This window comes from Eschrichtius robustus, chromosome 16 (assembly GCF_028021215.1).
Source record: "Eschrichtius robustus isolate mEscRob2 chromosome 16, mEscRob2.pri, whole genome shotgun sequence".
Taxonomy (NCBI): Eukaryota; Metazoa; Chordata; class Mammalia; order Artiodactyla; family Eschrichtiidae; genus Eschrichtius; species Eschrichtius robustus.
The window spans coordinates 22046958-22062865 of NC_090839.1; the positions used below are offsets into that span (position 1 = coordinate 22046958).

General features: G+C 47.8%; 1 protein-coding gene across 3 annotated transcripts in view; it reads left to right on the plus strand.

Annotated features, from left to right (window-relative positions):
* The window catches only part of TTI1 (TELO2 interacting protein 1), a 43207-nt gene extending 27657 nt beyond the window's left edge, over positions 1-15550 (plus strand). For all 3 annotated transcript variants that reach the window (XM_068524514.1, XM_068524515.1, XM_068524516.1), the window contains 3 exons: positions 1883-2087; positions 2380-2467; positions 14823-15550. In XM_068524514.1, the coding sequence (XP_068380615.1) occupies positions 1883-2087; positions 2380-2467; positions 14823-15006 (477 nt within the window). In that variant the 3' untranslated portion in view covers positions 15007-15550. The remainder of the gene's footprint in view (positions 1-1882; positions 2088-2379; positions 2468-14822) is intronic.
* The last annotated feature ends 358 nt before the right edge of the window (positions 15551-15908 follow it).

Genomic DNA, 15908 nt, shown 5'->3' on the forward strand with positions numbered 1-15908 from the left:
GTGCACGGCACAAGAGTCAAGATGAAGACTGACTAGGTTCTAGCAATGGGCATCCTCTGTGCAGCTGAGCGACTCTGGGCAAAGCCCATGACCACCTATCCCACCTTTCTCATAGTTGTTGTCAAGGATAAAGTGGGACTATTTGGTGAAATGCTTTGAAAAGTTAAAAGCCCTCTGTGTATGTAAGGTATTATTCTCCCTGACTTAGTTTGGCTTATATTAGCACACATATTTTGGCTTATTTATTTATATCCTTCCTTGTTCTAAAAAGCACTTAAGGCAAGTTACAGAGATACATTTACCATAGCAAGCTAACATAAATTAGAAGTGGGTGAGCAAGATGAGGCAAAGGAAAAAGATGCGTAGGATATAGAATGAAGCCAGGAATGCAACTAATATACTTGGCTAAAGTATTTTGTTTCTGTAAGATTCTTCAGCATATACTGGACCAAAATGCAAGCTTACATCTAAAACATATGAAATCGTTAATATTTTTTTCCAAAGCAAAATACACAAAATGACACACACACGTGCACGCACATGTGGGCGGTGGGGGGAGAGGGAAGGAGGGAGGTCTTGCTAAATCACTCAGATGTGCCGTTTTCCTTTATGAAAATTAATAGGTTATCTGAAATGACAGCAAGTATAGAAAAATGAAAAAATATAAAGATAACGTGCACTGTAACTGAGGCTGCTTTTCCACTCCCAGACCCATTAGTGACCCTTGAGGTCCGTAAGGCCTTGTGCAGTCCTGCTGAGGGCCCTGAAATAAGTGCCTTGATCTCTACAAAGTCGGTAAATGTTCTCTGTCCTGGATATGCCTTGCTTACCAATTTTTTTTGTTAATTAATTTATTTAACTTATTTATTTTTGGCTGTGTTGGGTCTTCATTGCTGTGTGCAGGCTTTCTCTAGTTGCAGCGAGTGGGAGCTACTCATTGCTGTGGCTTCTCTTGTTGAGCACAGGCTCTAGGCACGCGGGCTTCAGTAGTTGTGGCACATGGGCTCAGTAGTTGTGGCTCACAGGCTCTAGAGCGCAGGCTCGGTAGTTGTGGCACACGGGCTTAGTCACTCCGTGGCATGTGGGATCTTCCCGGACCAGGGATCGAACCCGTGTCCCCTGCATTGGCAGGCGGATTCTTAACCACCGCGCCACCAGGGAAGTCCCTTGCTTACCAATTTTTAAAGAAATTCTTATTATCCTGTATACTCAGTCTTGTGCAATGGAGCAAAACGTTTCAATATGTTCTGCTTGAGAAGGTTTAAAACAAGACATGCAAAGAGACTGCCTGTCGTGAAAGATGGAATGAGGGTGATGTACATAAGAGATTGTGCCGTGGAACAGAAGGAACTCTGACTCGGCTCTGCCCACTGGGGACCCTGCCCTGACCCAGCCAAGGACCTCAGCCAGCCACTGCCCTTTTCGATGCCTGCACGTGGCAGCAGCTGAGCTGGGCCTCAGCTACTGGGCCTGTTTATGTTTGTTCAGCTACCTGGAGTTAAAAGCACAAGTCTTTCCTCAAGGGATGTTAAGAAGATTCAAGAGATGATCTATGTGAACTGCTTTAAGCTCTTTTTTTTTTTTTTAACAAAAAAGGGAGGGAAATCCAGGTATTAACCATACTATTCATCCAACCCAAGATTCCTTTGAATTATTCTCCATGTAATCTGTATTTATGGATAGAAGCAGCCATGCCTCGGGAGCAAAGACTTCCAAATTCATAACTGTCAGAATCACAAACCGTGGGCAAGGAATTAACAGCAATAATTCTATTTTTCTTTTTCAAGCAGAGACCTAGATGAAATTGAATTAGCAAACATTCTTTTAGCGCTCTCGCTGCCTTGGCAACGTTCAGTCACCGGGTTGGGGTCTGTTTCCACAGGTTTTGCGTACCCTGGGAGGCAAGTGTGGCGATTTTCTAAGGAGCCGGTTCTGCAAAGATGTCCTGCCAAAGCTGGCTGGCTCTTTAGTCAGCCAGGCTCCCATCAGTGCCAGGGCTGGACCAGTTTACTTCCACACGCTGGCCTTCAAGTTGCAGCTGGCCGTCTTGCAGGGCCTGGGCCCCCTCTGTGAGAGACTGGACCTAGGTAGGTACCAGCCAGTCTCGCCTGGGCACACACACTGTACACTCTGTCTCACCCCCATCCTTGCCCTCCTCACTTAGCCGTGCTCCTGTCATCTCCTGTCCTGTGCACATCCTTCCATCTCACTTTGGCCTCATTTATCCATTTACCTTGCTGTGTTTTGTGACTTAGGGATGGAGCACAGAGCCCACAGCATCTTGCCTAGCTGTTCCAGTTTCATCAGACAGCAGTTGGTTCCTGCTCATCCCCACTGAAGCCTGAGGGCCAACGCTTGTTTTGTTTTTCCTCTCTGCAGGTGAGGGTGACCTGAATAAAGTGGCTGATGCCTGCTTGATTTACCTCAGTGCCAAACAGCCCGTGAAATTACAAGAGGCTGCCAGGAGGTACGTCTGCTTGATCACCCGCATCTCTTTACGTTTGTCCTAAATTATAGATGATTTGCTAATGGGGAGCAGAGTTGAGGCATCTCTGTTCTTTTCTCTTCTCTCTCTTCTTGCCAGGTTAAGATGATTTCTTTAACTGTGCCAACATCTAGAGATGGTATTTTTACTAGACACATTTCTCTTTGAAAGTAACCTTTTCTGCTGCTGCAGCATCAGCAACAATTCCAAAGGGGCAAAAGGCAGAAAGGTGGTGTTTTGTAGGGGACAAAGCACTCTCCTGCTCAGAGGGTGATCGGCTTCTAGGCCCTGCTCTTCTGGTGACCAGGTGACCCTGGCACCTCTCTCTCAGCTTCCTCATCCACAAGGTGAAAGCATTGGGTTATTGATCTAGCAAACCTTGGCTCCACAGAGAGTCTTAATGGGTGTCAGGTGCCGTGAACCCTCACAAATTGTATGCAGAATTGTGTGTGTGCAAGCAGACATGTGCGTATCTGTTTCTAGACAGATTCCACATCATTCATCCGATTATAATAGGAGTCTGTGAACCAAGAAACGTTCAAAACCACTGGACTAATGATTTAAAGGGCCTTTTCAACTCTGAAATTATGTGATTCTAATTTCTAAGAGTTTTGCTTATTAGAGAGTAGCTGTACCATCTCTAACAGGAGAAGCTATGTCTGGTTCCTAGAGTCCTAAAGGCTATTTATCAAAAGCTAAAACTGAGCACAGGAGCATTCCCCAGACTTGAGACCCAAAACGTACCCTGACCCCCTTTCCCCAGCTCTCCTTCTAGCCAGGATCAGCCTGTGCCCTGCAACTGCCATCCCTGGACATCTGCAGCTGGGGCGAAAGCCGGCCGGTCTGGCCTGGCACTGCCTGCCGCTCTGGGCACTGCAGCTCCACCTCCCGGGGCAAAGAAACAGTCCTTCCCACTTCATCAGCTTCTGGAAACGTGTCCCTGATCTTCCTTGGTGGGGTAGGCGTCATCTTACTCCCTGAAGGGCTGAAAGGCTGCTCTGTCTGTGAAATGAGGAAAGCCAACTTGCTCCCTTATAAACCTTGCACTCTCTTGGAGCGATGGAAATATCTCTTTGAATTGATTTATTATCCTTTGCAGTTTTCTGCTCTTGATTTCCCCAGTTCCGTTTTTTCTTTCTGTCCCTTTCCTGTCACATCCCCTAGGCCCAGAATCCATCATGGTTTCTCAAGCACGGGGGTGCATGCCAAAGAGCTTCTTGTCCCCGGACATTCTTATTCCTTAAAGAACCAACTTAGGATGAAAATAGTCCTCCTCCAGGCAGTGTTCCTGAAGCTAATTGTGCTATGATTTAAAAGACAACTCACAGACATGATGAATCCATCTTGAAGCAAATTCTTCTGGGTGCCTGTTACAGCCAAGAGTCCCAAAGATCTGGTTTTCTCATTCCCTGTCCCATTCTACTCTTCCTACACCCGCCCCATACCCATCCTTCAAGTTTAGACCCATCAAACAAGCTAATATTCACAATTCATTATCTTTTCATTTCTAATTTTCTTTATTTGCTACTGAAAGCAGTTAAACCTGAATTGGACCTTACTGACTCTTGAGTTGGAATTCCAGGTGCCTTGCGGGGAGGAGATTGCAGCCAGACGGCCTGACTGCGGCCCCTCTTTGTTCCACTTGAGGTTGAGTCAGATGACCTCCCTCTGAGGGGCTGGGCGGGGAGGAAGTGCAAGGTTGACTGCTTTACGTACACATCATCTGCAAACTTATTTTGAAGTCAGGGAAAAAAATATCTGTGTTGTCCTTGATCAGGAGCTGATTCGGCATCTTGATTCAGAAATTAATAAGCTCTCTAAATGGGAGAAGCCGTCTGAGACAATAGGAAATCTGGTCTCTTTGTGAGTCTCATTACAGAGCAAAGAGAGGGAGATGGGTGGGCCGATTAGTATGAAAACAGTCAGGCCTCCGGGAACTAATGAATGAGGTCCCCTGAGTGAGACAGAGTTCCCAGCTCAGCAAATGGCCGCACATCCATCCGGTTGTTTGTCCTGAATTCTTCTCTTTCCATCACACCCCACATCCATTCCAGAAGTGAAGCCTGTCTACCTAACTTGCGAAATCTCTCTTCAAACTGCTTCTCTTCACCTCCAAGCTGCCAGGGCAGGCCAGGTCACCCTCATCTCTTACCTGATCCCCTGCAGGAGCCTCCACCCCAGCCCCCCGCTTCCACACGTGCCCTTCAGTGTTCCCCACGCAGCTGTCAGTGACAGCTCCACCCACTCAGGGGAGAAGAGAAGGCTGTGTGTTCTTTGCCAGGGCCCAAGGGGGAGATCTGTAGCCAGAGGGTTACAAAAACTCAAGCTTCAGCTCCTTATTCAAAAGAACTAGTGAAAGCCAGAGCCGCCCAGAGACGCCCCAGCTCCCTCAGAAGTAGTGACTTTCCGACACTGGGCGGATGACCGGCTGGCTTTGGATCGGGCGGGGCTGGTGAGGAAACCTGTGAGGGCAGGTGGCTGCTCTGAGGCCTTCTGCAGTCTCGGAGAGGTGGATGAGCAGCTGTGTCTGTAGGTCTGGCAGGTGGCGGTGGGGACCTCTGCAGGGCAGCCTCCCTCACGCTGGAATGGAGGCGAACTTGGCAGCGCCGTGAAAGTTCCCCTTTGTGTGCATTACAGTTGCATTTTTCCTTCCTCCTGTTTGTTTCTCCTGGCTCCAAAGAATGACCAAGCCTGTGTTTGCTTTTTTAATTTGTCATATTAAATAGAGCCTTTGTGGCAGGCTTTTACATCCAGGCTGTAAACTCTAGAAATGGAAATTGATCAGGGGGTGGTTGATATAACCAAGGCTGTAAATGCTAAGAACGGAGATGCCATTCCAGTTTAATGCTTTTATCTAGCAAATGTGCCTTGTAAGGAGGGACATGAATCTTGCAACTTGGTTGGGGGCGGGGGGCGGGGCGGGGGGACGGCGGGTAAGAGCGAGGTATAATCTTGCCATTTGTTACCACCAGGTGTCACTGTGAACTGGCCATGCAAGAAAAAATACCGACCCCCCCAAAGTCCACCTAGTTAAATGACTTCAGTGGATAACAAATGAGAAAACCATATTTGGGGTATGGGAAGAGCGGTCAGCATATCATGAGCTGTAAATAAGGCCGAGTCCCTGAGAATAAGCACTGGATTACAGAATAACAGGTTATATCCGCCACGCCCGCATCTCAGCCTTGGCAGACTTAGCTGATATAAATTCTCCAGTGGCCCTGGAAGCCTCTGAGATACCTCCCAGCATGCAGTGGGCCTCCACAGTTCTGTGCCTTCCTGGCCATGGAGCTCTTCCTTCCTGCATATGAAAGGAATTTGAGATGAGAGCACATTCCCCAAATTTCTGTGTTTTTCCTTCCAACCAGTACATGCTCTCAGCCTGGTTCAACTCAATTCCGTTAAAACCACACTCCTTGGGCCTCTCTCTGAGCAGCCTCTGAGGCTCCCTCTCTTGTGCATAAATCAGTCAGTCTTCCACCCTGGGGCTAAACGGAACAAAACTAGGCAATATCTATTTTTTAAAAGTTGAAGTCCATGCCCAACAGTGCTCTTAGGCCACGTGGTTTCCACCCCCCAGTCCTACCTCCACCTGTTAACCCCAAAACCCAGGTGGGGACGCAGGGTGCCAGCAGGTAGTGACCAGCCTGCTGCACCTTCTGGTTGTACAGGTGCTGAATGCTGTGGTTCTTGATATCTGTGGTGGGGAAGGGAGGGGGCCCTCCCATCTTCCTCTCTTAGCCATTGTATGTACAGGCAAAGGGCACCAGTCTTGGAGGTGGACAAACCTAGGTTCACATCTTACTGGCTCTGTGACCTTGAGCAAATGACTTCATTTCCTGGCACCTCATTTCATTCCTCTGTAAACTGGGTTTGGTGATAACACCTTCCTCCAGAACCATCATGCGGATGAATAACGTTAATATGTAAGAGAGTACACTCGGCGTTCATCCATTCTGCCAATTGGCTGAGAAGCTGCTGTGTGCCCGGCACTGTTCTAGGCACTGAAAATAGAGGGGAGCAGGAGAGAGGAGGCCTCTGCCCTCGTAGTGCTTACGTTCTGGAGTTTTATTTATGTGTGTATACACACCCTTATGGGAGATATATAAATTTGCCAAATATATAATGTGTATATGTTACATGTACACATATACACTTGGGCATGGTATGTTGGAAGCCTGCTTCATCTTGACTGAAATCTAAACTGGGGTTTTCATCTCAGAAGGATCTTTTTTTTATTTATTTATTTATTTATTTATTTATTTATTTATTTATTTATGGCTGTGTTGGGTCTTCGTTTCTGCGCGAGGGCTTTCTCTAGTTGCGGCAAGCGGGGGCCCCTCTTCATCGCGGTGCGCGGGCCTCTCACTATCGCGGCCTCTCTTGTTGCGGAGCACAGGCTCCAGACGCGCAGGCTCAGTAATTGTGGCCCACGGGCCCAGTCGCTCCGCGGCATGTGGGATCTTCCCAGACCAGGGCTCGAACCCGTGTCCCCTGCATTGGCAGGCAGACTCTCAACCACTGCGCCAGCAGGGAAGCCCCAGAAGGATCTTTTTCATGTTAATTGTTCTACCTCCCCCTACCGCTTTTTGCATGAGAAGCCAGGACCAAGAGTTTGAAGGTTCATTTACTGACTGACTTCCCCACTTTCTTTCTAGCAGTAGGATCCCAGCCCATCAAAAATGCAGCCGCTGCCTTCAAACCCTGGAGGAACTCAGACTGGCAGAGGCTCTTTCATTTCATCCCCGTCAGAGCCCCAACTCCTCGCTTTACCCACACGTGGACCTATTATATTTGAATGGATCAGGAGCCGCAGAGGTGATCCAGTAGTTCAGCTGAGCTTGAAATTAGTAGCTCATCCCCTTAAATGGTGTGGGCAGTTTGTCTGAGCTTGGGCTGCAAAGCTGTTTCCTATGGAAATGAGGGCACTCCTAATGTTTTCCCTTTTGACATTCGATTAATAGTTGACAAATCCAGACCCAAGTAGTTAGCTTTCCCATTATCCATCTTTTGACAGGCATTGCTGCTTTTCTTTTCAAGGCTCATTGTTCTAAAAATACACTTAGATCTGAAGCTGTTCACTGTGCATATATAGGCATGATTTCCTGGTGTCAAAGATAAGAGACATCTGCCATGCAGATTACAAACAAAGTGGGTTGCTGGGTTTCAGATCTGAAGGCAGGGACCTCTGTGCTACTTAAATCAAATGCAGCCAGTCCTTCCCCTGCTTCCTTGGTGTTGTCATGTGATTGATAATCTGCCAGGGTCATCCATTTCCCCACCCAGTTGGAAAGCTGAGTGTGGGGCGTACACGCACTTGTATATGCCATACTGGGTCAGGAACCACGATGCTCTTGACGGGAGATCGAGCCTGGTAGGTGGACCACGTGCACAAAGTAGATTTCAAATATCTGAAGCCTTGGCCGACCACAGGGTGGTCATTTCATCCCTTTGCAGGGGAGGCAGGAGTGAATGTTGATGATCTCAGTACCAAGTAAAGTAGCCAAGGACATGGCCTCAATTGTCTTATTATATGTGTATTTATTTAAAAGATGCTTTAGAGTCTCTTACTAGCCACGTACTGTGTTGAGAGTTGTAAGGTGAAGACCAAAGTAGAGTTGGCCTCACATCGCTGTTCAGTAGTGGTATACCCTTGGGCAAATTAATTTCCTTCTCGAAGTCTCAGTTTCCTCATCTACAAGACTAGAATAAGCATATCTATTTTTTCCACCTAATAAAATTATCACAAAGATTCAGTAAAGTCATGTATATTAGTCTTTAGCACAAAATGTCAGCCCAGAGTTAAAAAGTCAATCAATAGTCGTTGTTATCAGTATTTAAACTTCCTCCTTATTCCAAAAAAGACCTAAAGCATCTTATAAACTTAAGTGTATGCAGCAAGGTAAATAAGAAGTGAAGACATTTTTTAAGGGAAAAACAGTAAGAGGGAAAACAAGGTGAAGCCAGGGTTGAGGTTAATATATAAAATGCAGGCTTTGAACTCTTCACCTCCGCTGGAGATGAGCCTGCAGCGTGGCTCTGGGCCTCCTAACAGACAAGGCAAAGAGGGAAACGCATCTGCTGCGCAAATTCCAGTCATTACTGCAATAAGAAAAGAAAGCTTTTAGAAGGAAGCACAGCTCTGGAATTCCCTTGGTGCTGAACCCTGAGAAAATTTCCCCGTGGGTCATCTTAGAAGAACACTAGGTACCATTGTGACTGATTATTCCTAATGTCCTTGCAGTAAATGCAGAAGTACATTTCCTAGAGCTGTTTCTGATGGCTCCATCAGTGGAGGCTGCTGGCTTAGTGCCAGAGCGTGGGTTACAGGAAAACAGTTCGGGGGTGGCGGGTAGGGGGGCGCAAAACAGGTGGGCTGCCACGAAGATGTCTTTATCTGCAAGGGTGTGCATCTTCCAGGGAGGACCAAGGAACACGGCCTGCGGCCTGAGAGTGCAGACGGCCGGGGCCACTTTGAAATCTGCGCCCGGCAGCGTTGTCATCATGGGCTCTAGGCCGACGGGGGGGGGCCTGGAGCGGGGAGAGCTGGCCAGGTGGAAAGGGCTGCTTTTAGATCCTGCCCCAGTGGGATTTAAACCCTTCTTGGTTCTGGCTTATTTTTGAATTGTCAGTAACAGATTGGGCCTCTCAGTGCCATATCTTTTTAAATATGCGCAAAGCAATGGAGTCATTCCACAGCGTCTATGGTACTTTGTCTTGTGGTACTTTAGGGACTCGATTATCATCGTAAGCTTCCACTGGTGTTTATGGTTTTAAATCCTGTCCCCGTTGCATTTAAATATTTTTAATATCGGCCTCTGTGTGAGTGTGTGGGTTGGCGATCGATAGATGAATGACTGTGAACAGGTAAATAGAGTTAAGTCGAATGAGTATGTATAGCTGCAGAGGTAATTGGTAGTATTTATTTGGAGAGTAAGTTGTTGCTTCAAGTCATAATCCTCCATTTCCAACATTTAGAAACAAAAAACGGCCCGCGTGCAGGGGAAGATAGCTAAATTGAATAGCAAGAAAGGACAGGCTTGAAATACTGGTTAACCGATGAACCGAGACCCATTAGAGTAAATTACTGAGTATGGAAGCATCGCCCCATTGCTTGCTGGCTCGGACACGTCGACACCCTGAGCATCCGTTTATTTAAAAGGAAACACACAGCCTCACTTGTAACATCATCATGTACGGAGTCATGGGAGAAGAGATGGCCAGAGGAAGAAAGAGCGTGCAGGCTGTTCTGCCAGAGGGGAATGACAGGGAAGCCAAAGTAACTCTGCAGGTGTGCCTGCTTTCCAACAAGTGAGTTTACCCTCTGCTTGCATTTAGTTGTGCCCACGTAGAGGTAGCCTGTATCGTGTCCCTAAGGAGACACCCTGAATAACTTCTTTAGATGCCCCCAAATAAATAAATAAATAAATAAATAAATAAATAAATAAATAAACAAACATCACAAAGCCGCAAGTTCTTTACCACCGGCGTTTACGCAGACAGCTCACGAGAGCATTTTATAAATCCAGAAAGAGACAAGGAGCAGCAGATCCCTCAAGCAAGTAATTGACAGAGAAAGAATAGCCCGTCACCCAGGAGAGCTGGGAGCTCTGAATTTCAGTTAAGTTTATTTAGCTTTGCTGGGTCTCGATTGGCTGGTGGTTTTCTAGAGCTCCCCTTGAGCAGGTGTTGTCTAACCCAAGATGGTGAGGACATACTCTGTAATATTTGGATCTTCAACAGAAGGGTGTCTTTTTGCTGCATTTGGGGTGGAAGGGCCCATGATCCAGCCCCCATGCTTGAGAACTGCTGGGAGTGTTGGAGCTGGAAGGGGGTTAGAACCGATCTGATTGATGTACAGAGAAGTGACTTGCCATGTCTCCACCTCAGGAATCCTTCCCCGGCTCCGGCCCACCCGTGACTTGAGCCTGGCCCTCTTCACATTGCATCATGGGCTTCTGTGGTCAGTCTGTCCTCCCCACCAGACAGGGAGCCCTGAGGCCAGAGCCTTTGTCCATCCGTCTTTGTGTCCCACGCACCTGACGCAGTGCCTGGGCTGGACCAGGCGCTAGTAAACATTTGGTGAACCACGCAGAGAGGGAACCAGACACGGCCAGCCAGATTCTAGCGGCACATTTCCCAGCTCCCCAGGCGACCTCGCCCCCAGCTTTGTCACTCGGAGCACCTGATGTTGATCATAAAGGAATGAGTTGCTTCTATTGGTTTGGTGTCTGGAGTTTATTAGGTACTTACTGATACCCGTCAATTGTAGATAGGGCTGAAGTGCAGGGAAATGGCTGCCTGCATGAAGTGAAATTCAATAAAGCCGCATTTTAAGTGAAAAATCAGTATAAACACCAGGCTTCTTTGCCATGGAAACAGAGGTTGCTTAGAAACTGCCTAACGGCGAGTTCTAAATTTTTTAAAGTCAAGTTATCATTTAAGCTACACGGCCCTACCGGTTATTGAGAGATAATCACTCGCCTCAGGACACTCGGAGGCAGGAGGCACAGCTGAGTGCCTGCCGAAACTCTGGGGACCAGATAATCTCTTGATAACTGTGCTCCCTGGAGCCACTGATTCGGGCCTGGGAGAAAGAGAAAGAAATTTTTGTTCAGGAGTTAAATGGTGTACATATATTTTTTTAAAGTGTTTCTCTTTGGGTTTGAAAAAAGATGGAGTCGGCCACTTGACATGTTCAGCAGCCATCTCGGCCACGTCTCAAGATGTATTAGGGACATTTTCCAGGCAGTTACTCCTATCGCTTCAAAGCAGAGGTCTCCCCTTTGTCTTTTGTCTTTTGATTATGCAAAAGGATGCTTTCGAGGTCTTCAGCCTTCTGCCCTTCATTGTCTGGGAGCCCCTCGCCCCAGCTCAGGAAGGGCAGGAACTGGTCCCAGGACAAAGCAATACTGGAGTTTGGGGAAAAGCTGGGCCGCTGAGTACTCAGACAAGACCTCCTGGGTCTCAGGCTCAGCTCCCAGGGCCTCAAAGTGAACAGGGGTCCAGGTTCAGAATTTGTCGGTGTTTAGAGTTCAGCGGGTTGCATGTCTTTTGCCAAGCAAGAGCACAGCTATGCCTGCCAGCCACCTGGTTGCATGGCACGGCATTTGCTCCAGACCTCAGGCATGCAGAGGGCAAAGAATATTACATTCGTTTCTTCCTGAAAGTAATGGACAAAATTACAACCCCAGTGGCTGAGAATTGGGACCCCTACCAAGTCAGTATGAAGGAAATTATGACTGAAACAAAAGACAAATGTTCTGCCCTTTTCAGAGCATCTGAGAATTTTCCATGGTATGGCAGTGCTGCCAGGGTTGGTAGTGATAATTATTCCTTAGACACACACACACTCTTTCTGGAAGGAACAGTGTATTCATTATACACTTCAAAGTGTTTTCCTGCATCTCATCTCCTTAGAGCCTCAGAACAAACCTGTGAGGAGGGTGGGGCAGGTGTGATTATTTTCCTTTGGAGAAGGAGGAAACAGGTTCACAAAGGCAAAATAATTTGCTCCCAGCCTCAGAGGTGGGGAAGAAACTTGCGTTGCCACCGGCCATTCTGGGGATTCTACCTCTTTAAGAGCTCAGAAGTGAGACCCAAAATAATTCTTCCAAGAGTATGGCTCTAGCTTACTAAAAGAAGATGAACTTTGCACACGATTTTTCCTTTGCCTCCCTGTTGGCATTTTATTTAGGGATCTCGAAGGGCAAAGAGAGTGGCTTCCTTCCTTTTCCTTTCCTGCCAACTGAGTACAACACCCGCATTTAGTAAGTTAAAAAGGAGACCAAAAATGAACACTGCAACGTTTCCATGCCGTGTAAATCAGAGCAGAGCTGTGACTGAACTGGGCCACAGCACCACTTTGCTTGGTGTCGCCCAGATCAAAATACTCCTTGAAGCTGAGAGTGCGCCCATGCTGTAGCTTGTTCCAGTTCTTGAAGGGGAAAAAAAAAAATCAAATGAAACCATTTGCATTCTAACAGTCTTTGGCACCAGGGAAAACTGTCAACTGTGTCACGCGTAAATAGAAATCTGCTTCCCATTTTTGGTGCATTTTTTTCATAATTTCCCTTGCCACTCTAATTATCAAAGATATTTTTGTTTTTAAACAAAACTTGTCTCCCACGCAGGGCCCATCTCCTTTCTGCGGTGAAGTGGAAACGATGAATTAGAATATTCTAATCACTTCTCCAGCAACCACCGCTGCGGTTATAAACTCAAGATTATCCTAAGTAAAGAAAACTTAAATTGTTCAGGCAAAAAACAGGCCAGAAAATGTGTCAAAGTGCCCCCTCCACCTGTCTCCCTTGCCTCCTTAGCATATGTCTGTTAAACCCAAGGAAGAAAGCAAAACTGGCTTCACCGAAGTAAAACCCAAATCCCCTGACGGCACAGGCTTTTTAGATTAACGAAATTAAAAACCAGAATTTAGCTCTGTTTAGCAAGCATTTACATTCCTATCTGATGCCCAGCAGTATGGGAGAGGCTCCTAGGAATGGTCATCAAAAATAAAATGTGATCCATCAAATAGATTCTGTCCGCTGTTAGTTGGTAGATGGGGATCACATGTGGGAGCCCCTGTGTAGGGCTGGATCTGTGTTTTCTCATTTAAACCCCAGCAGAACCCTGGGTGAAGTACATCCCCAGTTTTAGAAATGAGGAAACTGAGACGGAGGCAAGCCGTACAGCTAGTGACATCTGCGGTAACGTGACTCCTGTTAGTAACATCCTTGGTCCTTCCTTGGTAGTTAGCAGTTGACCTCTCCTTTAGATCATTTTACAAAATATAACTATTTCAAAGAGGGATGCCATCTGAAGTCATTAGTGTGCAGCATAATAAGTCCCTTATTAAACATGAAACCTGTTCGATCAAGTATTGGTTGAGTGCTAACCATGTGCCGTGCTAAGTGCCTGAGATACAGCAGTGAACCAAACAGACATGGTCCCTGCCCTCAGGGGCTTGTGCTGTGAGGAAGGGAGATGGGAGATGGTCAGTAAACAGGCAATTGATAAATGCTGGGGAGGGTGTCCTGAGAGAGAAAAATAAGGGGCGGGGCTTCCCTGGTGGCGCAGTGGTTGAGAATCTGCCTGCCAATGCGGGGGACACAGGTTCGAGCCCTGGTCTGGGAAGATCCCACATGCCGTGGAGCAACTAGGCCCGTGAGCCACAACTGCTGAGCCTGCGCGTCTGGAGCCTGTGCTCCGCAACAAGAGAGGCCGCAATAATGAAAGGCCCGCGCACCGCGATGAAGAGTGGCCCCTACTTGCCGCAACTAGAGAAAGCCCTCGCACAGAAACGAAGACCCAACACAGCCATAAATAAATAAATAAATAAATAAAAATTGTATAACTTTAAAAATAAGGGGCAACCACTTAGGCGACATGGTCAGGAAGGCCACCGTCTCTGCACAGGTGATACGTGAGCTGAGATGGGCAGGGTGGCTGAGAGAGAGCCGCCCAGCTAGGGGAGGGCCTCATCCTTCCCAAGATTGAAAAGCCCGATCCGAATCGCTGAGTCAGCCAGGTATAGGAAGTCTACACTTGGATTACCCGGCACAGTGGCCTGGGCATCGTTCAGAAATGGGATGTGAACAGATACGAGGCAAAGGGTTGTGACCCCACGGTTCAGACCAAGATAAAGAACCTCACCCGTGGTGGGTGTCTGGTGCTGGGTGGCCCCGGCCCTTCAGCTGTGTTCATGTCGTGTATAGGGCACCAGTGCTCTGCCTCTGCTAAAGGTCCCAGAGCCAGGCTCAGCCGATCCTGCCGTGGGAGAATAACTGCATCTGATCCCTCTATGGGATCCAGACCACCGAGAATCCATGGCTCTCAGGGGCCAGAAATGGGCCAACTACTGAGTTCAGCAGCGTGCTGGAGGGTCAGAGATAAGGGTCTGAGACTCAGGAGTTGAGGGTTTGCCCAGGCTCCCCAAGCAGGAGAGGGAGTCCCTGCACTGGGGCTGGTCCTGTGAGCGAAGTGGACTCTGTAATAAGGGGTGGGCCCTATCCATTTTCTTCCTTCTGAGAGCTGTTTTATAGCCCAGAATTTAACCGGTTTCTTTGCCAAGAGCTTGTTTGATGTCAATATTGTTCTGCTCAGACTAACTACTTTCCTTTCCTCTATGTCAACGGATATGAAGCTCTTTACCTCTCTTTCTGTTAGGTTTTGGGACCGTCCTAATGGCCCTGTATTAGGAATGAAAGTGGGCTTTGTTCTGCTGTGCAGAGTGATGTGATGATCATTTTTTTCTCCAAGAGCCCGCTAAGCAGCCTCTGGGGTGGAGCACCAGCAGCCCTCCCTCGTGCCCTCACTCTCTTTCTCCGTCTCTCCACAGCCTTTTCCTCCACCTGATGAAGGTAGACCCGGACTCCACCTGGCTGCTCCTGAACGAACTTTACTGCCCGCAGGAGTTCACACCTCCCCACCCCAGCCTCCACCCGGTGCAGCTGCGGGGGGCCACTGGGCAGCAGAACCCGTACGCAGCCAACGTGCTCCGCCTGCTCCAGGAGCTGCAGTGACCCCGCCCCTCCCCCCTAGTCAGGCAGGCGCCAGAGGAGGTCCCCTGCCTCCCTTGCCAAGGATGTGGGGCCCATCCCACCCTGGCCGAGGCCGCTGGCGTCGGCCTCAGAGAAGACTGCCAAGGTGGATTAGACAGCCAATCGATTTATAAATTGATCGATCACACAACTGCTTAGAAATTGGATTGAAGGAAAGCAGCTGACTGTTACTTATATTTCATACCTGGTATTTTCAAATGACATTGTCTGGCAGCTCTAAGGGCTTAACTCCTTAGCTTACCATCTCTGCGGCCCTAGCTGCCTCACAGGCCACCCCACGCACCCACCCACACCCAAGAGCTTGAGGACACGTGGGGCGGAGGCCTGTACTACCCATCATGTGTGACCGCGGCGCCTGAGGACCACGTGGAAGTATCACACATCGGAGAGTTTTCAGATCACCAGCCTGCAGCATGGACTCACACACCTCCCCCTCCTCAAGTAAGGAGATAAGAACCTAACCTGTTCTTTGGAAGAAAATGAAATAAAGGCACTTCCTGGATGAAAAGTATGATCAAGAACTCACTTTGAAGTTTGTTATTTAAATTGGGTGATTTTTTAAAAATGAATTTATGGGGAATTCCCTGGTGGTCCAGTGGTTAAGACTCTGCGCTTTCACTGCTGAGAGCCTGGGTTTGATCCCTGGTCAGGGAACTAAGATCCCGTGTGCCGCGAGGGAAGGCCAAAAAAAAAAAAAAAGAAAAAAACTGAGTTTATGTTCATGAATGGGTAATACAAAGTCATGGTATAAAATCCAAGCAGTACAAAATAATGAAAAGTCAGTCTCCCCATCCTCATTCCCTAGACATCTAGTTTCCCTCTCCAAAGGCAAACACTCATGACAGTTTTTTTGGATACCTTTT